Consider the following 25,471-nt stretch of genomic DNA (forward strand, 5'->3'; position numbering starts at 1 on the left):
TTGGAAGTGAATGCTTCGAAAAACACCCGCACGCCGACTGTACCCACAAATGTACCCATCTTGTAACAACCTGTCACCAACACCTTTCCATTGGCCCGCATTATTTTGAAGCCAGCACTTTTCAAAGTACGTGTTGTGTTGGAGTGTGTGCGTGTGTGTGTGTGTGTGTGTGTGTGTGTGTGTGTACAAATGAATGTGTATGTGTGTTTTTATGAGTGTATGTGTGTATTTCTGTGACTGTGTGTGTGTGCTGATGGCAGCTGATAGAGAACTGGCGAAAGTCGTTGTTTGTGCAGGTGCGGGCGGGCCAATGGCGGGGAGTCGGAGTGGAGTGATCTGAACCGCCGAGCCTAATGAGCGGATTGCAACATTACGGCGACGACAGCGATCTTTCCGGGTGTCTGAGGGCGTGACCCATTCTTCAGGGCGTGCGGCGACGGAGAACGTGGTGGGCGGAGTGACGTACAGAAGGGGCTTTTTAGCGGCTTTGTCGCTACGTCCGTTACAGAAGGGGGAATTTGTCTTGTTTTATTTATTCTCTCTCTCTCTCTCTTTTTTTTACTTCACGGTGTATTTGGTAGATTTTTGTCCCTTTTTTTTCCTTTTTGTTTATGGTATAGATAGAATTTTTTTCCTTCGACGTTTTTTTTTTTTTTCTTCATTTATGGCGGCGATGAAAAAATTCCCGTTTTCTTTTTTCTTCTTTTTTCTTTTTTTCTTTCTTTATAGGTGACGGGAGATTTCTTTTCCTCCCGTTTTCTTTTTTTTTTAAAGGCGGCTACAAAGGTGTGTGTGTGTACAGGGGTGAGGGGGGGTACTTCGGCACTCTGTAGCACTACCGAGTCTATCTCTTACGCTCTCCTCTACGTCCTTGGTGTGATCTTTTTGCCGGTACTACACCTGAATTTATTGCTCAGAATTCTTTGTGAGCTCGAGGTATCTCGTGTGATAAATCGCAAGAGCTTTTGGCGAGCGAGAATTCATTTGGAGAATTTGTGTCTTCTTTCGTCGCGTACTCTCCTTTTGACTTTTATCTTGTGCCGCCCCTCATGAAATATGGCGGTTATTTCACTTGTTATTTCAAGATTAAAAAGAAAAAAAGGCCCCGTGATGCGTTACACTTGTCTCTATTTATACTTCATTCGGAGGAGATCACGTGACGGTTTTTCTTCCCTCGCGGCGCCAAAAAAGACTCTTTTTGGGTCTTGGTTCCGCCACGACACGCCGGAAGCTCCTGTTTCGCGGAGTGCATATGAATCGCGGAATAACGTGTGCGTTTTAAACAGTGATGGAGGTTTTCTTTTGATTGAATGAGGCGTGAGATAAAGAAAGTGGGGAATCCTGGAAATTCGATTTTATTACTTTAGTTCAGTTGGGTAAGTTATGAGGGAGATTTTCATTTTATTGAATGAGGTGCGAGATTAAGAAAAATCCCGAAAGGTCAATTTTTTATTGTTCATTTGAGTAAATACTGAGGATTTTTTTTTTAATTGAATGAGGTATGAGATAGAGACAGAAAAAAAAATCTTCCAAAACCCGATTTTCTCTATTTCTCACTGGGTTTCATTATTATCAACGGAAATCTCTCGTTGAAGGAACAGGCACAGGAGAGCCCGGGCGCATCGAAGGGCCGAGGCATCCAGGTACGAGGAGGCGGGTTGTGGCACGCAGCGGCACTTGTGATGTCATGGGGCACTCACAGAGATCATCGTCACGACTGTGATAATGCCGCTTCGTCAACAGTGTCACACATCCGCAGTGCCACATCCCTTCGAGATATCAGCATAGCTTGTTGCATGGCATTCGTCATATCCATTGCGTGACTAATGCCATGCAACCAGGTTGGGTGCATGATACGAACTCATGTTGAATCGGCCCCGGCACGTCCAAATAAAGCGGAAAATCGGACACACGGATAATAAAACGATAACCAAAAGAACGGATGATGAAAGACACACGAGGAAACGAGGAATAAACGTCCCGTGATCGCGTTTCCCCCTATCCCACGTTCTCCACGAAGTCCCCGCCCTCGCCGTTCCCTCAGAGAACGCCCATCCCACGTTCCCCACGAAGTCCCCGCCCTCGCCGTTCCCTCAGAGAACGCCCATCCCACGTTCCCCACGAAGTCCCCGCCCTCGCCGTTCCCTCGGAGAACGCCCATCCCACGTTCCCCACGAAGTCCCCGCCCTCGCCGTTCCCTCAGAGAACGCCCATCCCACGTTCCCCACGAAGTCCCCGCCCTCGCCGTTCCCTCAGAGAACGCCCATCCCACGTTCCCCACGAAGTCCCCGCCCTCGCCGTTCCCTCAGAGAACGCCCATCCCACGTTCCCCACGAAGTCCCCGCCCTCGCCGTTCCCTCAGAAAACGCCCATCCCACGTTCCCCACGAAGTCCCCGCCCTCGCCGTTCCCTCGGAGAACGCCCATCCCACGTTCCCCACGAAGTCCCCGCCCTCGCCGTTCCCTCGGAGAACGCCCATCCCGAAGGACCCAGCGCATGGCAACGCCGACGCGACCCGCAGGTGTTGTCAGAGGAAGAATAATGGCAGAAAAAGGGGCGCATCTGTTCCTTGGCAATAGCGCGGCGTCAGAGCCAGCAGCACCGGGGGTCGTCCATCATGCGGCCAGCAAGCGGGTCGTACTTACAAGGAAGGAGACAAACGGGAAAAAATGCAAATTAAACACCACCTGTTCTTTTATCATCCATTCGGAGAGAGACAGCGCGAGGGATGCGTCGTGGGGGAGGGGGGAGGGGGGGAGGGGGGAGGGTCAGAGGGGGCGTATCGGCAGATGAACTCGGGAGCTTCTTCGAAAATAATCTTGGTGGGATTTCTTTTCCGTCTCTCTCTCTCTCTCTCTCTCTCTCTCTCTCTCTCTCTCTCTCTCTCTCTCTCTCTCTCTCTCTCTCTCTCTCTCTCTCTCTCTCTCTCTCTCTCTCTCTCTCTCTCTCTCCTCTCTCCTCTCTCCCTCCTCCTCCTCCTCTTCCTCTTCCTCCTCATCCCCTTCCTCCTCCTCTCTTCTCCTCCTCCTCTTCCTCTCCTTCTCCTTCTCTCCCTCCTCCTCTTCCTCTCCTTCTCCTTCCTCCCTTCCTCCTCCTCTTCTCCTCCTCCTCTCCTCTTCTCCCTTCCTCCTCCTCCTCTTTCTCCTCCTCCTCCTCCTCCTCCTCCTCTTCTCCTCCTCCTCTTTCTCCTTCCTCCTCCTTCCTTTCCTCCTCTCCCTCTCCTTCTATGTCGCCACTGTCCCTGGCCGACTCGCGCCCTCTCAGGATGCATCCCGCCCTTCCTTCCTTTTTTTTTCTTTTTTCCTTCTCCTTTTTTACTCTCTTTTTTCTTGTTCTCTTTTCTTATCCCCTTCCTTTCATCTTCGTCTCTCATCTTTTCTTCTTCTTCTTCTTTTTCCTCCTCCTCTCCGTTTCTCTCCTTCTTCTCTCCTTCTCCTTCCTTCCCTTCTCCTTCTCCTCCTCCTCCTTTTCTCCTTCTTCCTCCTTCTCTTCTCTTTCTCCTCTCCTCCTCCCTCCTCCTCCTCCTCCTCCTCCTCCTCCTCCCCCTCCTCCTCCTCTTCCTCCTCCTCCTCCTCTTCTTTCTCCTTCCTCCTCCTCCTTCCTTTCTCCTTCCTCCTCCTCCTTCCTTTCTTCCTCTCCTTTCTCCCCTCCTCCTCTTCCTTTCCTCCTCCTCACCTTCTATGTCGCCACTGTCCCTGGCCGACTCGCGCCCTCTCAGGAATGCATCCCGCCCTTCCTTCCCTTTTTTTCTCTTTTTTTCTTCTCCTTTATTCTACTCCTTTTTTCTTGTTCTCTTTTCTTATCCCCTTCCTTTTCATCTTCGTCTTCTCATCTTTCTTCTTCTTCTTCTTCTATTCCTTCTCCTCTCCGTTTTCTCTTCCTTCTTCTTCTCCTTCTCTTCCTTCTCCTCTCCTCCTTCTCCTCCTCCTCCTTTTCCTCCTCTTCTTCCTCCTTCTCTTTCTCATTTCATCCCCATCCTCCTCCTCCCTCCTCCCTCCTTCCGCCCATCCTCCTCTTCCTCCCCCTCCTCCTCCCCACCTCATCTTTCTTCCTCCTCCCTCCTCCTTCCACCCCTCCTCCTCCTCCTTCTCCTCCTCCTCCTCCTCCTCCTCCTCCTCCTCCTCCTCATCTCGCGCGGTTGCACCACAAGGGCGTCGAGAATCCTGCAGGCGCGGGACCCCGAGTGTCGCCCGCGCGCCTTGTAAGGCGGCGTCGCAGCAGGAGGAGCCGCCGCCTCGGAAATGCGTGGGCGTGGGTGGGGCCTGCGTGGGCGTGGGAAGGAAAGTGGAGAAAATGGGGAGAGGGAAGGAAAGTGGAGAAAATGGGGAGAGGGAAGGAAAGTGGAGAAAATAGGGAGAGGGAAGGAAAGTGGAGAAAATTGGGAGAGAGAAGGAAAGGGGGAATAGGAAGAAGGAAGGAAAGGGGGGCTTGGGAGAGAGAAGGAAAAGGGGAATGGGGAGAGGGAAGAAAAAGGGGAATAGGAAGAAGGAAGGTAAAGGGGGAAATAGGGAGAGAGAGGGAAAGAGGGAATGGGGAGAGAGAAGGAAAGGGGAAATAGGGAGAGAGAAGGAAAGGGGAAATAGGGAGAACGAATTAAAAAGAGAAATAAGGAGATGGAAGAAAAGGGGGGAATTAGAATATGAGAAAAGCAGTGGATAGGAAAGGGGAGGAGGCAAGGGAATGGAGGAGAAAGCAACAAGGAGAAGAAAAGGCAGCTCAGAGAATAAAGGAAGAGAAGGGAGAGGGAGAGATAAACCTTAGCATTAGTATTACTCAATGAGATCTGCCGCAAGTTACTAAAGAGAATTCGAATTGACTTTAGATTTCTTGTTTACAAACTAAATAATAAAAAAGGGACAAAAAGACGGCATCAGTTTGCTGAGTTTCCATGGCTGATTTAAATGTTAATTCAGTTGTGTTTGTATTCTTGTCATATTCATATGAATTGGTCACCCACTTGCGTCTTGTTGATAAAGATATGTTTTTTTTTATGTCATATTCTAACTACGTCAGTTAAGTATATTTCCGTTTGGATGTGTGTGAGCAAGCGAGGCAAAATACACAAGGATAAAATCGAGTATGTGTTTTTTTTGTTTGTTTGTTTAGTGTGTGTGTGTGTGTGTGTGTGTGTGAGTGTGTACGTGTACGGGTGCGTGTGCGTGTGTAGGTGTAGATGTAGGCGTAGGTGTGGGTATGGGTGTGGGTGTGCAGGCATGCATGTGTGTATGTGCGTGTGTGTGTGGGTGTGGGTGCGTGCGTGCACCTAGCAACTAAGCTTGACGTCTTGAATAATCGCTGTACTGTTGAACTGTTCATCCTTTTTAACAGTGTAAAGATGTACACTTTGTTGGCTTTAAACAAGACTTACCTCTTTGTTACCAAACAAGAGGCTCACACTACAGGATGTTCACCTCATGGGTAGGTATTTGGCAACGATGCCTATTAGCTTCTCTTATCTGGTTCTGTGGCGTTGAGAGTACTATTTTGGTACTAATGAGAGTCAGGGAAGGAATCCTCGCCGCATGCATATATTTGTATGTATAGATTCGCATGCCTCTTTTTTTCTCTCTCTGTTCTCTCCCGTTCCTCGCTTTCTTTATACCTTCCTCTGTCACCTTCGTTCGTTCCTCTTTGCAGTGCTTTCATCCCTCTCATATTTGTCCTTCTCACCTATGTTTTCTCCCCTTTCCTCCCCTCCCCTCCCCTCCCCTCCCCTATCCTCCCCCATACTATGGGCTGCGCGCCAACCCACGTAGAAAAACCGCCCGATGAATGAAAACGTGTCATTACCTCCAGTTACGTCAATCCGGTAAGACCTTAACCCTGTGTTTGTGCAGGTTTGGCAAGGGAAAAAGTCCTCGTTGATATTTGTTGATGTTTTCACTGTCCAGATTCATGGGACGCAGGGGTAAAGACCAAGCAGGTACATCATGACGTAGGTTGTAACAGCTTCGACCTAGCTGACCCTCTGTGGTACTCTTGGTACCAGCTCCGGTCGCACGTTGACCCTGGCACTGTGGTACCCCAGGTATCGCGACGCAGTTTGTGACAACTGCGACCACACGTTGATCCTACCACTGGCATACTCGCCTTTCGAAGAAAGAAATGCTTTGGCTGCGACAGTGGCAGATTTAAGACTTGCTGTGGCGGTTTTCAAGTGATATTTATTGCTAATTTGAGGTAATAAAATACTACTGGTTTCGAACAATTCCTGCGCTGTGGCAGAACGCGGATATAAATTATCAGAGTGGAGACGTGCTAGAGGAAGTTGTTTCACCCGAAAAAACATGCAGTCCTAACAGTGTTTCAGAGTTAATGTTTCTCTAAATGAATATATTTTTCGTTATAAAGAAAGCCCTGAGAGTGGGGACAGAGAGAAAGAGGGTTGAGGGTGAGGGGAAAGAGCAAGGGGTGAAGGGGGAGAGGGCACGAGCAGACCGGCGAGGGGAACAGCTGCAAGGTGGGAGCTATATAACAAGTCCCGCGGTGCCACAGCTTCAGTACCGCGCCAGCAGCCGCGAGGGAAAGTGTTGTTGTAGTCGAGGTGTGTGTTCGTGACTGTGTTGTGAGGGGTATCACGCTTAACTTGCATTTGAGGGGAAATTTTACATTTGAGAGATGCGGGACTTCATTTCTTTGCTTGTCGGGGAGGGGAATATGTATGAATAGTCTCTGCTTTTGACAAATATTCGCAAAATTCAAATTTCTATATAGAGACTAGACTTGTATTTTGAATCGCAAAATATCACCAAGAAATAATTCTTCATAACTCGCCTTCATGTCTTACAGTGCATGTCACAACTGTACGGTAGAGTCGGATGTACAAGCGAGTGTCATGGAGTGTTTTCATTCGCCAACACGTCGAAAACATGATGCAGATTCCTTTTAATTAAAAAGATAAACACGGGATTGATGAGAAGTACACACGAGGCTCCCGTCGCCTCCCCACCCTTCCCCGCCGCCAAAACGCTTGGCTTTATCCGCGCCTTTTTTGCAACCCGCTGCCATAAATATTATATTACTTACTCTCCGTTCTTACAGGGAGCCTTTTTGTGTCGTGGTGCTTATTTATCTAACCGACCTCGCGATACGGTGTTCTCTGCCACGCCACGAGGATCCGGAGTGCAAAGCCAGTCGTGTTTTCCCTGGCTGATCATAAATTCTTGGGTTATTGTTTTTTCTTCTTCTTCTCTCTCCCATTGGTTGTCATTCTCAGACGGCTATTTGGCATTTCACTCTCGTCGCCATAGGTTTTGCATTGTCATGGGTATTAGGCGGGGATGCAGGCTTTAGTGGTGGTGGTAGAGGGACGAGACATTGGATATTTTCCACCGTGGTTAGACTAATAGGCTGGGTTGAATCACTCTGCGGAACCCTGTCATATCTGGGTTGCGTCCGTGGATAACGTTTGATGGGTCACCGCGCGTGATGATTTTAATCGTACGGCCTATACTGTTTGCAATATCACATATATATCAACCTTTCAGGAAACATATCACAGAGGACAGTTTTGTGAAGAAGAAAAAAAACAGTTAAGTAAAACTTATTTCGTCATTCCCGAGAAGGCCCAGCTCAGCAGGAAGCCACAAAAGACCCCGTTGATCTGAGTCAGTAACTTGAACCTTGACCTGACGCGAGGACCGGGGAGCGCCCCTTCGGCACATGGTCACTGCCCAGCTGGACCTTGTACCGCTGACGGGGGAGCAGAAGGAGGAGGAGGAGGAGGCGGTGGTGATTCGAGTCGTTCTCGAATCGTAATTCACGGGCGAGAAGGGCGTACGTCCGACACAAGGGAAAGGTGAGTGGTGTGTGTGTTTGTTTATTTTGACGACGCAAGTATGAGTGTGTGTGTTGAGATAGAGGGCAGAACCGTGCCCTGGGCTGTGGGGAGGAAATGGAGAGGGGAGGGAGAGGGGAAGACAACCATAATGCCAGAAAGAGGAGGAGGGGAAGAAAGAAAAAACAGCTAGAGAAGAGAGAGAGAGAGAGAGAGAAAGACCTACAGGAAGATAAAGCACCGTTACACACACACACACAATGACTAACAAACTCATAAGAGAAGGTTGTGAGCTAGGAGGCCGTGTCCTGGAGGAGCTCCTTGTCAGATCAAACCTCTCAACGTCGCCATAACGCCTGTTCGTGTACGTCAGATCGATGAATTCCTGCTGCGTTGTGACTCCCGACGGTCCCCCTCCGATACGACTGGGGGCAAGCGAGGCGACGTCGATTTGTCGAGTGACGTGGCCGTGGCATCGGATGGCATGATTGCGGGACACCGGGGTCAGGTCGGAGGGCCTGGTGGGAGGGGGGAGGGGGCGGCGGTAGGCTGGGATGGGCTCGTCTGTGTGTTTATGTATATGTAAATGTGATTGTGGGATGTTATTGTTGTCTGTATGGTACAGTGTGTGTGTGGTGTGTATTATGTATGTATGTTGTAGTATATAGTTATAGTGTGTTTTATATTGTATATTTTGTTATAATATTATCATATATTGTAAAATATTATGTATATATTATTATATTTAATATATATATATATATATAATTTTGTTATTATATGTTATTATTAATTATATTATATTTATATATATATAAAATTATATATATATAAATATATATATTACATACACACAAATACATATATAATATATATACATATTTCATGTAAACCAATTTTATAGATATATGTTTTTTTATATATAAATAATTTTATATATAATATATATTAATATTATATAATATACAAACCTACAATATATACATAATACATACATACTACATACAACTACAACTACATCATACATAATACATACATGATGTATACCCGCGCGCGCCACACACAACACACACACACAAAAACCACACACCAACACACACACACACACACACCCACACACAAACACACACACACACATATAAATATATAAAGATATATATATAATATATATATATAATTATATATATATATTATTTTATAATTATATATATAATAATATTTTTATAAATAATATAATAATAAATTAATAATTATATATATATATATAAAATTTTATAGAATATAGATATAATATAATGATTAATATATATAATAAATAATTTTTTAATATAATTTTTTATATATATTATATATATATATTTTATATATAAATATATAAAAAATAAAATAATAAGTAAAATGTAAAAAAAGTTTTTTTTAGATATTTTTTATATATATATTATAACAATATATAAAAGTAATTATATTTTTTTTTTTTTTTTTTTAAAATATAAAAATGGATATAAAATAATTATAATATATAATTTAATATATATATTTAATTAAATATTTATAATATTTTTTTTTATATATTATATATAAAATTATATATTATATATTATAATATATAATTGTTATTATATCTAAAATTATATATTTTCTTATTATATATAATGTCTATATATAATCATATATATATATGTTATATATATGAATATTATATAATTATATATTTTATTAAAATAATTTTATATATATATCTTTTTATAGTAAATAATATTATATCTATTATATATATATTTATAATATAGATTCTCTATTATATATATAATATATAATTTACTATTATATATATCTATATTATATATATATTATAATTCTTAGTTTATTATCTATCTATATATATGTATATTTACTCTTTTTTTATATTCATAATGTTATATATATATATATATATATATAAATATATTCATACTATTAATATATTATTATTTTTATATATATATATATTTATAATATATATTAATTATATTTATTCTATATAACATGTATTAAACATCTATATTTATTTATTATATTTTATTATATTATATATTTCTATCTATATTCTAAAATTATCTATTACAGTTATATTATATAATATATAATGTATTTATTTTCTTTATAAACCCCATCTATTTACTTTTAATTATGTTTTATATCTTCTTATATATCTTTTAATTTCTTCTATTTATATATTCTATATATCTTATTTATCGTATTTTATTAATATTATATCTAATTATATATATTAATTTATCTCTTCTAAATTTTCTATATATTCATCTTTTACTTATCTATCTATTTTTATATATCTTTATATTTATATTATATATTTATTATATCCTTCTCTTTTTTTACTCTTATTTCCTATCTTTCTCTTTTTTCTTTTCTTCTCTCTATCTACTATCTTCTCTATCTCTCCTGTTTTTTATTCTTCTCTCTCTTTTCTATTTGTTCTATTCTTTTCTCTCATTTTTCCTTCTTCTTTTTCTCTCTCTATTCTCTTATCTCTTCTTTCTCTTTCTTCTTTATTTTCTCTATCTTTCTTTCTTATCTCTCTTTTCTCTTCTCTATCTCCTCCTATTCTCTTTTTTTTCTCTTTACTCTCTCTTTTTTTTTTTTTATCTTCCATTTTCGTCTTCTTCTCTCTCTTTTATCTCCTCTATATCCCTCTCTCTTATTCTTCTCTATTCTATCTCCTCTCTCTATTTTCTTCTATTATTATATTATTTTTTATTTATCATCTTATCTATCTCTATTCTTATCTTCTCTCTCTATTATTGTTTCTCTATATATATCTCTTTTTCTCTCTTATATTTCTATATATATTTATTCTCTATATTATCTATCTCTCTATCTCTCTCTTATCTCTCTTCTCTTTCTCTTTCTCTATTCTTTCTTGTCTTCTATTCTATCTATATCTATATATTCTATATATCTATCTTCTTATATCTATCTTTATTTTATTTCTTATTCTTCTGATATTTATTTCTCTATCTATATCTTTATCTACTTCTACTTCTTATTCTATCTCTATTCTATCTTCTTTTCATTTTCTTATTACTCTATTCATATTATGTATCTTTCTATCTCTTTCTATCTCCTTCTTTTCATCTCTTCCTCTACTCTCTCTCTTATACTCTTTCTATTATATTCTTTTATTATTTATTCTTCTATCTATTTTTTTTTATCATATTATTCTGTCCCATCTCTATCATTACTATATTCTATCTTATTTATCATTCTCTCATATCTGTCTTATATTTTCGTATTATCTTATTTATATCTCATTTTATCTCTCCACCCACACCCACCACATTGCTCGCGCTGTTGTATGTTCGCGTATTATCCTTAGCTTGTGTCTGCCTGTGTCTTTGTCATTGGCTTTATCTGTGCGTGTGTGTGCGCCGTGGTCGCCAGGCAGCGCACTTGATGACACAAACAGGAAACTTGAACTACTCGTGACCCCGGGGAAATATGGCGGGGAAATTTGTGAGGGGGGAAGAATTAGACAAAGGGGAAAAGGGGATGCCGTGGAGAAGTGGGGGGGGGGGTAATGTGGATTGGGGTTTGGGGTCGGGATGGGAGGGTGTTTGTAATAGTCTGTGCGGGGAAGGTTGGAGAGGGACAGAAATGGCAAAAAACAAACAAACAGAAAACCATAGACAGAAGAAAGCTAGACAAAGAAAAGGAAGAGAGGAGAGAGGAAGAGAGAGAGAGAGAAGGTAAAAGAGAGAGAGAGGAAAACTTTAAAAAAGAAAGATAGTTTAAAATATATGCCTGGCTTACGAAGGCATTTGAAAAGTAACACGAAGCAATGTTTTAAACAAAGAAATTTTAAAGCCACACACATATTTGTTGAAATGAAGACATAAAAGTGGCACTAAAATGGCCTTAGAGGAGCAATGACATGTCACAGCTGTACAGAAGCCAGAGGAGGAGAGAGAGAGAAAAATCAGAACAAAAGTAGATAACAAACAAGCAAAAATCCCAAACTATCGAAGTGGCCCTGGTCCTTTTGCCGTCCCGTCTGCACTTTGCTCCACCCCCCTTAGCATTTGCTTATCTTTTTTTCCCTTTTTTTCCCCCACTTTCCCCCCCTTGAACTACTGTGCCCAATAAAGGGGGGGATTTTTTTTTTTTTACTGGGGTTTGGGGGGGGTTTGTATTTGGGTTTGGGTCTTTGTTTTTCTTCGTTTTATTTGCACTTCTTTCCCCCCCCTATCCATTTCTCCATAAACCCCTCACTCCCCCTTCCCCAGGGCTTTTCTTGGGGGTCTAAAAGGCTTTTTTTTCCCCTTCTTCGCTTTGTATTCCCCACAAATTTAACAAATTCTCCCCCACCTTTTTTTTTTTTCCTCATGTCCTTTCTTTATGTCCCTGTCCCGGGGGTTTTTTTCCTTTCAAAACCGCTCCAACTTCTCCCTTTGTCCTTTTTCCTCTCTCGGTCCTTCCTCCTTTCCCCCACCCCCTCTTTCCCCTCTTCTCTCCTTCCTATCTGTTCTCTTCCCCCCTCTTCTCTCTCCCCCCTCCTATCTCTGCTCTCTCTTTTCCACCTTTTTACCCCCTTTTACCATCATTTTTTTCTTTTTCTCCTCCTTTCCCCTAATCCATTCTCCTTTTTCTTCCCCCCTCCTGTTCCCCCCATCCCACCCAATCTGTCCTCTCCTACTCCCCTCCCACCGTATTTTTTTTTTTGTATTTTCCTCCCCCCCTCCCCCCCCCTCTCCGTCTCCACGTTATCGCCCTTATCCCCATACCCTCCTCTTCTCCTCTCGCTTCTCTCCCTTCCTCTCTCTTTGTCCCCCTCTCTCCCTCCATCTCTCTTCCTCTCTCCCTCCCTCTCTCCTCCTGCTCTCTTCCGCCCACTCCTGTCTTTTTGGGGGTATCCTTCTTTTTGGGGACTTCTTTATCTCTCTCTCCCTTTCCTTTGCCCATTTCTCTCTTTTTTTCTTTTGTCTCTTTCCTTTCCTTTTTGTTTCTGTTTTTCTCTTTTTTTTTTGTTGTTTTTATTATTTTTGTTATTATATGTAATTGTTATATATATTATTATATTTTATTTTTATTTGTTTGTTGTCTTTTAAATTTTTATTTCATATTCCCCCCACACCCCACACACACACATGTGCGCGCGCGTGTGTGTATGGGTTCGCGTTTATGCCTTAGCTTGTGTCTGCGCCTGTGTCTTTGTCATTGGCTTTATCTGTGCGTGTGTGTGCGCCGTGGTCGCCAGGCAGCGCACTTGATGACACAAACAGGAAACTTGAACTACTCGTGGACCCCGGGAAGTATGGCGGGGGAAGGTAAGTGAGGTGGGAAGAGATTAGGACAGGGAATAGGGGATTGCCGTGGAGAGGTGGGGGGGGGGGGTAATGTGGGATTGGGGGTTTGGGGTCGGGGGATGGGAGGGTGTTTGTAGTAGTCTGTGCGGGGAGAGGTTGGGAGAGGGACAGACTGGCAAACAAACAGACAAACATAGACAGAAGAAAGCTAGACAGAGAGAGAGAGAGAGAGAGAGAGAGAGAAAGAGAAGGCTAAAGAGAGAAGAAGAAATAGAGCAATAGAAGGTAGGTTATAATACTGGCTTACAAGGCATTGAAGTAACCGAGATGAAACAAGAAAAATCCAGACAAATTATAGCAAACGAAGAAAAATCCAAAATGGGTGGGCCCTTGACTGTCACGTCCGGTCCGAGGGAAGTGACAAACCAACCAAAGTAGACATACACCCTACCAATCCCAACTAGTGCATGTCCCTGCCTCGGGCCTCCAGTCCTGGACTGCTCACACATACGCCTCTCGGGCTTTCGATCACTTGTGGCTAGTCCCCCCCTTGGCTCCTCATGGCCCCACACTCCATTTATCTCTTTCTCGGGGAGTCACCTTCACTTACCACCATTTTCGTTACCGCTGTCCCGTCGCGATCACACGCACGACCATGTCGCGTCCTACCCCCGCCACACACCAGTGAGCTAGGGCCACGGCTAGTGAGGAGGGAGGTATGGGTATGGGAGGTTGGGTATGGTCCGAGCCGCGGGCACCATCACAGAGCGCGGCGCTCCAACGATGCCCAGAGCTGCCAGGTTATCCGACTAACGACGCCAGGCGTACCGTACACTAATGCTGCACTCCTCTCGCTATCCGGACCACTTCCGCTGGCCGACCTGGGTGCTGCTGCTGCTTGGTGCCAGTGCTCCTGCTTCTAGAGGCTGCTTCAGGCTGTCCCGCCCCTCGCGGTTCCCTGGGAGGTGATCAGCTGTGGCGGGATTTGGGCGGACTCTTGAGGTCGTCGAATCTCGTGTCAACGTTTAGGCCATTTCTGACGTCTTTTTTCCTTCCCTTTGTAGTCGTCTTGGTTAGCGTGTTTGTGTGTGAGTGAGTGTGTGTGTGTGTGTGTGTGTGTGTGTGTGTGTGTTGTGTGTGTGTGTGTGTGTGTGTGTGTGTGTGTGTGTGTGTGTGTGTGTGTGTGTGTTACAAACCGAATCATAATTACATATTTTGAGGGATGTTTGTAGAGACATACAGAAGATTAAGAGAGAAAATGGATTGATGGATAAGTTGAAGGAAAGGGGAAACTGAAACTGAATAAAAGAATGAGCCTTTAAACAATAAATCAACAAATTGGGATTAGAATAACAAGCAAATCCAACAGACAGACACAGATAAGGACGAACAGTAGGACGGCTCATTGTGCAATTAAGGGAAGGTCGCTGTTGATTTGTGGACCCGTGTGTTAGTCACGGCGAGGGAATCAGCGCTGTGCATGTGACGTCACCGCTCGTCATGCAGGGTGTCATAAGGTGTTCCCGAGTCGTACCGGCCGCATGACGACCCCGAGTGCCACGCAGTCATGCGATAGGGTCAAGCAGAATCCGAACCTATAGGTAATCACAATAGGTAATACAACAGGTAAATAGCACATCAGGAGTAACACGCTAGGTAGGAGTTAACACAACAGAACAACAACACAAGGCAACACAGCAGTTAACACAGCAGGTAATACGGTACATTACCGCTGTTCAAAACCAACGAGGGATCGGCAGCAACATGGCGGAGGGGGTGGGGGTGGGGGGGGAGATCGACGAGGAGTGTTAAAGGGATTAGAATTGGCCAGGAAATTGTAGACAGCCCCAAGGAATGCCGAGCGTGGGGCCGGCCGGGGCAGTCCCGCGCGGCCGTGCGCCGGAAACTCGGAACACAGACATCCTTGTTGAGCAATATTAGAGCGTGTCGTAGTCCCGCGTTATTGTCTTCCTTCGTGTCTTGAAGATGTTCAGATGTTTTTTTTTTTTTTTTTTTTTTTTCCTTTTTTTTCTCTTTTTGTCGTCTTCCTTCGTGTCTTGGAAGATGTCCAGACGGTTTCTTTTTATTTCTTGTGATATTTTTTTTTTCGAAGTTCGTAATACTAGACCACGCTTCTCTTATATGTTCAAACAGACGAACAAACAACGGAATAAAATGTGAATCTGGGGGACAAATCTTTTGTCTTCGACGTGGATGAAGTAACAAGTCTCTCTTTCTCTCTCTCTCTCTCTCTCTCTCTCTCTCTCTCTCTCTCTCTCTCTCTCTCTCTCTCTCTCTCTCTCTCTCTCTCTCTCTCCTCTCTCTCTCTCTCCTCTCTCCTCTCCCTTCTCCCTCTCCCTCCCTCTCCCCCTCCCTCTTCCCTCCCTCTCCCTCCCTCTCCCCTTCCCTCTCCCTCTTATTTTTACTCGAGTCATTCATTGATAATACTTTTTTTTTTCATTTTTTTTTCCTTCTCGTGTGAAGCTTCTCAAAAATCGTCTTGGGAGATCTTGTCTTTTTTTTTTTATGCCGTGAAATCATGATCGTTCATCGTCGACGAATCTCACACGGTTTTTGCAATTTCCGGTCCTTCGAGGTTGCAGAAAGAGGCAGAGCAGAGGGAGAGGAGAGGAGAAAAGGGAGGAAAGAAAGAGAGGAAAGGAGGGGAGGAGAAGGATGTAAAAGAGAGGGAAGAGGGGGGGGGGGAAGGCAAAAAGACGAGATGAGCGGGGAAAGAAAGCTAGAAAGGAAGAGAGAGAGGGGGGGAGGGAGGGAGGGAGAGAGAGACAGAGAGAGAGGGAGGGAGGGAGGGAAAGGAAAATTAACATTGGAAACAGGAAGTAAGGGAAAACTTAAATTATTACAATTATTATTTTTACTTAATCGTCCCACAATCCCACAGTCTGCAAACTACCATCACCATCATATTACCATATTTTTTTCTTTCCTCTTCCCTGAATTTGTAACTTTCTTCGCCTGTGATTCTAGCTGCCTTTAATTTCATATAGCGGCCCCTCTCTCTCTCTCTCTCTCTCTCTCTCTCTCTCTCTCTCTCTCCCTCTCTCTCTCTCTCTCCTCTCTATCTCTCTCTCTCTCTCTCTCTCCTCTCCTCCTCTCTCCTCCTCTCTCCTCCTCTCTCTCTCTTCTCTCTCCTCTTCTCTCTCTCTCTCTCTCTCTCCTCCGGGTCTTACGTCTTCCTCCCTTCCATCTGTCTCGTAACTCTATCTTCACTCCCCTCTGTCTCCCCTCTTTCCTCCTCCCCCCCCTTCTCTCCTATCCCTTCGCCTCCTCTCTTTTCTCCTCACTATCTCCTCCCGCCATCTCTCCTCCTCTTGGTCGTTATATCTCCTCTTCTCCTCTCTCCTCTTCTATCTCCCCATTCTTTCCTCTTCCTTCTCCTTCTTTCCTGTCTCCTGTTATTCCTTTCCCTTCTTCCTCTTTTCATCAACCTTTTCACTCTTTTGTTCTTCCCTTCCTTCCCCTTTCATTCTCCTCTTCAGATATCTCTCTTTTCTTCTCTTCTCCTTCCGTCTTCCCCCTTCCTTTATTCTCTCCTCCTTCTCTCTTCCCCTTCCTAAAGGCCTATGCCGTGATTAACACAAGCCATCAATTTCTGTAAAATAATTTCTTTTCTTTTTTTCATCTTTTTTTTCTTTCTTCCTTCCTTCCTTCCTTTCCTTTTTTTTTTCTTTCTTTCCTTCCTTCAATCCTTCCTTCCTTCCCTTTTTTTTTTTCTTTCCTTCCTTCAATCCTTCCTTCCTTCCTTCCCTCCTTCCTTTTTTTCCTTCCTTTTTCTCCTTCCTTTCTTTCTTTCTTTCTTCCTTTTTTTCTTTATCCCTCCCACCATGATCTCCACCACTACCGACACCAGAGCTCAGATTCGCATGCAGTTCTCCCATGCTTGTCCCGCGGGTCGTGGCATGTGAGTTTGGTCATGCACTGTGGCTCACGTCCTGCTTGTGGGATTTTGTGCTTGAGAGGGGGAGGGGAGGGAGGCAGCGAAGGGGCCAGGGAGAGGGGGGGGGAGTGGAGGGATGCTTTGTTGCTTTTGTTTATTTTCCTTTAGCTTCCGCGCCTTTGTTTCGTGCATTTTTGTTAGTCTTTCTTTTTGTTTCGTTTCGTTTCTTTACTTCTCTTTTGGTTTTGTTTTTTTTTTTTTTATGTCCTCCGTCTCTTTTTGTCTCTCTTCCTTCATTTGCTGTCTCTTGTTTTTGGTCTTTTTTTTCTCTTTCTCTTGTGTACTCCTGTTGTTTCTCTGTCTGTCTCTTCACTTTGTCTTCGCTTTTCTCTTCTTTTCCTTCTCATCTTCTGTCTCCTCTCTCTTCCCACGCTCTCCCTTTTTCTCCCCCCTTCTACCCTTTCTTCAACCTCCCCCTCCCACCTTTTTGTTATCTTGTCTCCTCTATATACAGTTGGTCCCTGGTTGAGCGCTTATGTTCTATGGGTCTTGTCTCATAAGACCCCTGATCCGTATTCTATGCATTTAATGTCTTGGTGGCGGCTTTGAACTCTACTTTTTTGTGCCTGTATTAAAATGATGGAGAGACCAAACACCGTTACGACTTCTGCCTGTGCTTGTTGGCTAAAAAAAAACACCACCTTCAGCGAAGAGACCAAGCACAGCCAAAATTTCTGCCTTTGATTGTTGAAAGAAACAACAACAATCGCCAGCGTTCGCATACAACAATCCGTGCCGTGTATCCGCAACAGAGTCGGCGAACGCTGCTGCGCACTGTTGTCATCTCCGTCTCGACAGCCCGAGACAAAACACGATCACCCGCTTTTTTTCTCCGAACAGCAGTCCTCCATGCCTCGATTAAGTCAAGGTTTCGCAAACATTTAAGAAATGCTTGCGAGGCTTTATAAGGGCACCTGAAGAGATCGTCGGCTGTGCTTGTTACGCAATTGCAGCCCCAGGGGGAGTGAGGCTTTGCTCGCGAACGTCCGACACACACACACACACACACACACACACACACACACACACACACACACACACTCACACTCACACTCACACTCACACTCACACTCACTACCACACAGGCCACACACACACACACACACACACACACACACACACACACACACACACACACACACACACACACCGCGAAGTATGTGCGGCGCGGCAAAAAAAAACACCCAGCAGCTTTCATGATATCAACGGCTAGACTTAGATACAAACGTCTCTTGGGACAAATATACCACAGTGGTCATAGCGGATCTTTTTTTTACTCTCTCTCTCTCTCTTCCGTTGTTATTGTTCTTTTTGTTGGCGTCTGCCTGGTGGTTGAATTAGAGCAAATACTTCATTCACGACAACGAGATGAGTTAGACGAGGGCGGGCATCTCCCTCTCCCTCGCCAGGACCTTTTTCTCGTTGCCACCAGCACGCCCTCTGCACTTAGCCCTCGGCCGTTAATAAAGCCAGCGTCTAAATAACACCTTTATTCGCTCTGTTTGATCTTCCGGGTTGGCAGGAGCATTTTAACTTCGAAATTAATAGTTGTCATTCTCTTTCCTTTGTCTTTTATTTGTTTACTTTGGACGAATCTTGACGCGGGGAAATAAATAACGTGTTATACATCTCTCAGAATGAAGTGAGTGAAAGAACGTTGACGGTGAAGCTTACGTCGCATTTTATTCTTTTATTTTTACATACAAAGTTTCTTCGGGGTTCGTACTGTGTGCTTGACACCCACTCCCCTTCCATGCTCTCAGTACTTTGCCTTCCCCCTCCCCCCCAGTATTCCTAGTAACCTCCTAGATTCTCCTAGTATCTCTCCACCCCCCCCCCCATCCCCGATTCTCCAAGTCACCCCAATACTACAAGTTCCCCCCCCCAATACAACTACCCCCCCCCCCAATACTACTAATCCCCCCCCCCCCGATTCTCCTAGTACTTTACCTCCTCCCCCCCACCCCCCACCCCGTCCTGCAAGCATTACTCAGCAAGCAACGATGAGGCAGCGGACGTAGACACTGGTTGACCGTGAGTTTTCCTTCTGACGAGCGTCCGGGAATAGCATTATAGCGTAACATAACGAGCGCCCGACACCGTTTAAAAATACCGCGGTTGACATGACCAGAGCGTCGTCGTCTGCTTTTCCTCATCTTCATTTTATTTATTATTTTTTTATTATTATTATTTTTATTTTATTTTTTTTCTTCTCATTTTTCTTTATTTTTTATTTGTATTTCTCATGTTTTTTATTGTTTTTTTCTGCTTCTCATCTTGATTATTGTTTTTTTTCTGCTTCTCCTCATCTTTATTTTCTTCTGCATCTCGTCATCTTTATTATTGTTTTTTCTGGTTTTCCTCATCTTTATTATTGTTTGTTTTTCTGCTTCCCCTCATCTTTATTGCTTTTTCCTGCTTCTCTTCATCTTTTTTATTGCTTTTTCTGCTTCTCATCTTCATTATTGTTTTTGTGTGTATGTGTGTGGGTGTGTTATTTTTTATTTCTATTTATTTATCGTTATTTCGTTATGTCTTCTTTTTATGTTCTTTCTTTCTCTATTATCATTATTCAATTATGCTTTTTATTCGTTAGTTTTTTCCTTATCATTATCCATTATCCATTTTGATCTTTTCTATTATTCTTCATTTCTCCATTATCATTTCTTTCTTATCAAATATTGGGAGATGAGAAGGAGAGAAGTGAAGAATGAAGGAGAAATGAGGAAGAAAGGAAAACTTAGGTTTTAAGTACGAGGCAGAGAGGGTATGTGTGTTTGCATGTCCATCAAAATAATTGTTCTCAGCGGTGGTCGAGAAACACGGCGAGCTGCTGTCCTAAGGAATAACTGCATATCATGATGGCCTGCATTATCCTCTTTGTGTGCACCATCTCGCTCTCTCTCGTCTCTTTTTATTTTACTCTCTTTTTTCTCTGTTTGTCTCTTTCTCTCGGTCTATTTTTTTCTCTCTTTCGATCTATTTTTCTCTCTCTTGATCTATTTTTCTCTCTCTCGATCTATTTTTCTCTCTCTCTCGATCTATTTCTCTCTCTCTCTCTCTCTCGATTTATTTCTCTCTCTCTTTTCTCTCTCTCTCTCTCTCTCCGTCTCTCTCTCTCTCTCTCTCTCTCTCTCTCTCTCTCTCTCTCTCTCTCCATATCTGCCTCTCTATTTATATATCTATATCTCCCTTCCTCCCTCTCCCCCCTCACTCATTCGCCTCCCCCTCTCCCTCTCCCTCTCCCTTCACTCTCGCTCCACCCTCCTCCTGTCTGTCCTTTGTCCTCTTCCGCGCCCTCCCTCTTTCTTATCAGAGGCAGCAATTTATGGTTTATTGTGCATGTTGATGTGTGTCAACGATACAGAGGAAGGTGATGGACGCTGGGCTGGAGGTTCGGGTTGCAGTTCGAGGCCTCGAGTCCGCGAGCTCAATCCCCTGGATGCGTGCGTCTTTTGTTTTAATGGGGTGGGGGGATTCTGGCGTTTATTGTTTTGATTTTTTTTTTTTTTTTCGTTTTGCTTTGATTGTTTTCTTATTGGATTTATATATTATTTTAACCCTTTGTTCCGTTTTTTTTTTTTTTCTTTTCTTTTTGGATCTTGTTTTTTTTTTCCTTTGTGTTTTTTTTTTTTTTTTCTTTCGTTCTTGTTTACCTTTTTCATATTTTCTCATTTTGCTGCCCTTGTATTTTTTAGGGGTTCTCGTATTTTTTATTATTTGAATATTTTTAGCCGAGTTGAGCAGGTTGGAAGTTAATTTCTGAAATGAGTGGATTCTCTCGATGTTTACGAGTTATGATAATGATGGTTGTTTTAATGAATGCGGATTCGGGGGACCAAACCAGACTCTGTTGATTTTATAATGGCGGGGTTTGTACAGTTTTAGATCCATGGAATCTGTAAAAATTATTATTCTCTCCATTCATCTGGACAAAAAAAAAAAAAAAAAAAAAAAAAAAAAAAAAAAGATAATTGTCTAATGTTTGGAAATCTCGCTGCGCTGTTGCCACGTTTCCTCCAGTTTGACGTAATGAGTGTTGACGAAAAGGTGCATTTGAACAAAGAGATTTTACCAATGTGCTTTTTTTTCCCTTTGTTCCAGACGGTGTTGTTGGCGAGCCATTACCCAGCGGAAAGCAGTGTGTCTGCGGCCAGGTTAGTTTGTCTTCGTTTGTGGTGTGATGGTTTGCATTGCGCTCCGTGTGGGGTTGGAGGGGTGGGGGTAGGTGGTGGGTGTGGGTGGTGGGTGTTTGTGGGTGTGGATGTGTGGGGGTGTAGGGGTGGGTAGGTGGGTGGGTGGCGATGGGGGTGGGGGGGGGGAGGTATGTGTGCGGTGGGTGTACGTGCGTGTTTGCTTGTGTGCTTGTGTGTGGGGGGGTTGGTGGGGGGGGGGGGGAGAGAGAGAGAGAGAGAGAGAGAGAGAGAGAGAGAGAGAGAGAGAGAGAGAGAGAGAGAGAGAGAGAGAGACTCATTTTCTGAGTACGTGCCTGAGAGAGGGAGAGAGGGAAAAGAGAGTGAGCGAGTGAGTCAATGTCCGTGACTCTATAGATGCTTCTGCGGGAGAGCGAGCGTGGCACACAAGCACCCACAGAAACCAAGAATTCACTCGAGCGAGTCCGCGGGAAAGTCGTAATATATGTACCCATGTATACACACACACACCAGACCTGGCCACAAATCTTGTCGCCCTAACGCTTGTCAACGCTGAAGGTTATATATAATGCTTGTTTGACGGACGAGCTCAGGGGCCCCGGGGGACGAGTGCCAGGCAGAGGGCCCCGGGGGACGAGTGCCAGGCAGAGGGCCACGGGGGGTAAGGGTCAGGCTTGAGGGCCCCGGGGGACGAGGCCGGTGACAAATCGTGATGCCCCCGTGACATTCCAGCGCACCCGGGGGACGATGCCAGCGGGCCCCGGGGGAGAGGCAGGAGAGGGCGCCGGGGGCGGTGCCGCTGGGCCCGGGGGGTAGGCAGCTGCGCCCGGCTCCCGTCAACAAATCGTGCAATTCCCTCCCTCCACCTTTTATACCTCCTCCCACTCGGCTGACGGCACCGTCCTGCCCCGTCCTTCCCTTTGCCACCTCCTCGCTTCCCCTCGCTCGACCGAGCCAGGTGCTCGTTGGGGCCCCTCCCCTCGGACTTACCTCCTCTCCCCTGTCACCTCCTCCTCCCTCCCCTCCTCCCTCCCTCCCCTCCTCCCCCTCCCCCTCCCTACCCTCCTTCTCCTTCTCACCTCTCTCTCTTCCACCTTCCCATCATCCTCCTCCCTTCCCCTTCCACTTTTCCCCTTTTCTCCACCTCCTCCTTCCCTTCCCTTCCTCCACTCCTCCCCTTCCCTTTCCCCTTCCTCCACCTCCTCCTCCCCCTCCTCCTTCCTCCCCTCCTCCTCCTCCCTTCTCCTCCTTCCTCCCCTCCTCCCTCCTCTTCCTCCTCCTCCTGTCTCTCCTCCTCCTCCTCCCCTCCTCCTCCTCTCTCCTCCCCTCCTCCTCCTCCTCCTCCTCCTCCAGGGTCCTCAAGTGCGAGGTCCTTAAGGAGTGACGAAGGCGAATCAAGGATGTGGCACAACCCAGCAACAGGCTTTACCTCTCACCCTATCTCTCCTTCTCCCTTTTTTTCTCTCTTGCTCTTCATTTATCTCGTTTTTTTTATCGCTGTTTGTTGGATGGTTTTTCTTATTTTCGTTCTGCCGTGTTTTTTTTTTTTTTTTCGTATTTCTGTTTTTTCCACCTGTTCTTTGCCCCTTTCTGTTTTGCTTTTATATGCTCTTCTGTTTTTCTTTCTTTTTAACTTTTATTTTCTCATCTTTTGTTTTTGTTTTTTTCTCGTTCCTCCTCGTTTCTCTCTTTTTTTCTTTCTTTCTTTTTCTTTTCTTTCCTCTCCTTTTTTTCTGGTTTCTTGTGCGACGTCACTTTTTTTTTCTCGTCCTCTCTTTTTTTCTTTCTCCTATCTCTCTCTCTCTCTCTCTCTCTCTCTCTCTCTCTCTCTCTCTCCTCCTCTCTCTCTCTCTCTCTCTCTCTCTCTCTCTCTCTCTCTCTCTCTTCTCTCTCTCTCCCTCTCCTCTCTCTCTCTCTCTCTCTCTCCCTCTTCCTCTCCCTCCCTCCCCATATTTCTCTTTCTCTCATTTTTCTTTTCCTTCTTTCATATTTCTTATTTCCTCTGTTTTCATTTTCCCTCGAATTCATATTTCTTTTCCTTTCACTTCCTTTCTCACATCTTATCATAAATTCCCCTACTTCCCCCTCTTTACTTCGTTATCGTTTGTTCCCTTCGTTCATCCCCAAACACGGTTCCTCCTTGCCTCTCCTCTCCTTATTTCTTCTTCCTTATTCATTCTCCCTTATCCCTTATTCTTTATTTCTTTTCCCTTATTCCTTCTCCCTTCTCCCTATCCCTTATCTCTTATTCCTTATTTCTTCTCCTTTTTTCCTTCTCCCTCATCCCTTATCTCATTCTTTATTTCTTCTCCCTTATTCCTTCTCTCTTCTCCCTTACCCCTTCTCCCATATTCTTTATCTCTTATTCTTTATCCTTTATTCTTTACTCTTTGTCCCCATTCTTCCCCCCCCCCTCCGTACCTTCCCCGTCAAGGTGACACAGCGTAGTCGTCTTGTGCGTGCGGGCGTGGGCGCGGGCGTGTTCCGTACCCTGCTGACCTTCCCCCCGGTCCGTGTCCATTTGGAGGGGGCGAGTTCTTGTCGACGCGTCACATCCCCGGAGGTTTTTAAGTTTTTTTTCTTTTCTTTTTTTTTCTTTTTTTCTCTCTCTCCTCTCTCTCTCTCTCGAGTTTTTGGGGTTTTAATTCAAGGTTGGGCGGCCGCCGTTATGTGCCGTCTGGTCGTTTGGTTGCGCTGGTTGTAGTACTGTTGTTGTTGTTGTTGTTGTTTTCAATATTGTGATATTTGTATAGCTGTTATTATTATTATTATTATTATTATTATTGTTATTATTATTACTAGAATTATTATTGTTATCATTATTATGTTATTTTTATTTTTTTTAGTTTATCATTATTTGGTTATTACTATTAGTTTTACTTTTCTTAATACTGCTGTTATTATTATTACTGTTACTGTTACCATCTACTATTACTGCTGCAGATGTAAAGTTGTATTAATTGTTTAGTTTAATCATGTTTTTTTTTTTACAATCTGTTGCTAATTTTATCTTTATCACTTAATTTAAACAAGATGTTTCAGTATTGTTAAGTTTTCAAAGTTTGAAATATACAATATCTAGGCGTCGCTCCCAGACACTAAACTTAACAGTCCGAATCTACTTCAGAGTTCACAAATTCACCTCAAATTTCACTTCAGTTCACTTCAATTCGCTTTAAAACGAAACTTTTGTGGCGGGGCGCTTGTTTTTGGTTGGGCCCAGTGGCAGGGGCGGGGCACGGAGAGCGGGGGGGGGGGCCATCCACAGGTGGGCGTGGCGACTCATCTTTAGGTGGGCGGGGGGGGGGGGGACTCTTACTCATCCTGAGGTAGGCGGGGCGACTAATATTCATCTTTAGGTGGGTGGGGCGACTCCTATTCATCCTCAAGTGGGCGGGGCGACTCATATTCATCCTCAAGTGGGCGTGGTGACTCTTACTTATCCTTAGGTGGGCGGGGCGACTATTACACATCCTTAATTGGGCGCGGCAACTCTGTGTTGCTGGAGATTTCCCGCGCTAGTCGCCGCCGGGCAGTTGTTGACCAGATGTGAGATGAGGGGGGAGGGGGGGGGCGGGTTAGAGGTCTGTTTTCTATGATGATGTATTTCCTTCTCCCTCCCCTTCCTTATCTCTCTCATCTCTCTCCCTCTCCTCCCTCTCCTCTCTCTCCTCGTCTCTTCCCCCCTCTCTCTCTCTCTGTCTGCGTGTGTGTGTGTGTGTGTGTGTGTGTGTGTGTGTGTTTATTATTGTTATTATTATTGTTGTTGTTATTATTATTATTGTTGTTATTATTATTTTGTTATTATTATTATTATTATTATTATTATTATTATTATTATTATATGCGTGGGTGTCTGTTTATAAGTATATAGACACAGATATATATGTATTCCTGCGAGATGCCTGTTTCCCTCGGCCAAGGAAAGTCACGCTCTTCACTCCACGTGGACCCTCCTGCCGAAAGCGCGGGGCGTCCCGAGGCGTCATTTCTACTTTCTCGTTTCCCGGAGGAGGCTTCGTCGCGGCGCCACTCCTGCCTCGGGGCTTCACGGTGCCGCGGGCGTGTCCGTCGGCGCCCGTGGCTCTTCTCCCGAGATTAATGGAGCCGAGAGTCGCGCAGGGTTTCAGCCTCGCTTTCACATCGCAAAGACACTTTCCCGCTGTGGCGTCAGAGGCCGTCTCTGCGCTGACGAAGGCGACGAAGCGCAGGAGGAGGAGGAACCAACGGCTCCGTAAATCACGGCGAAAGAAAAACAAGGAAGCATTTTGATGGAAGT

The 25,471-nt window shown here is 44.3% G+C and overlaps 1 protein-coding gene across 5 annotated transcripts in view; it reads left to right on the forward strand.

The window, feature by feature from the left end:
• Window positions 1–25,471, forward strand: part of LOC119578114 (slit homolog 2 protein-like) — a 159,828-nt gene that overhangs the window by 109,496 nt on the left and 24,861 nt on the right. For 2 of the 5 annotated variants that reach the window (XM_037925843.1, XM_037925842.1), the window contains exon 1: window positions 20,654–21,195. In XM_037925843.1, coding sequence (XP_037781771.1) covers window positions 21,020–21,195 — 176 coding nt within the window. In that variant the 5' untranslated portion in view covers window positions 20,654–21,019. Of the gene's footprint in view, window positions 1–6,509; window positions 6,545–7,487; window positions 7,799–20,653; window positions 21,196–25,471 lie in introns of those variants that run through there. The other 3 variants (XM_037925846.1, XM_037925847.1, XM_037925845.1) reach the window with 3 other exon arrangements.

Source organism: Penaeus monodon, chromosome 10, assembly GCF_015228065.2.
Source record: "Penaeus monodon isolate SGIC_2016 chromosome 10, NSTDA_Pmon_1, whole genome shotgun sequence".
NCBI classification, from domain to species: domain Eukaryota; kingdom Metazoa; phylum Arthropoda; class Malacostraca; order Decapoda; family Penaeidae; genus Penaeus; species Penaeus monodon.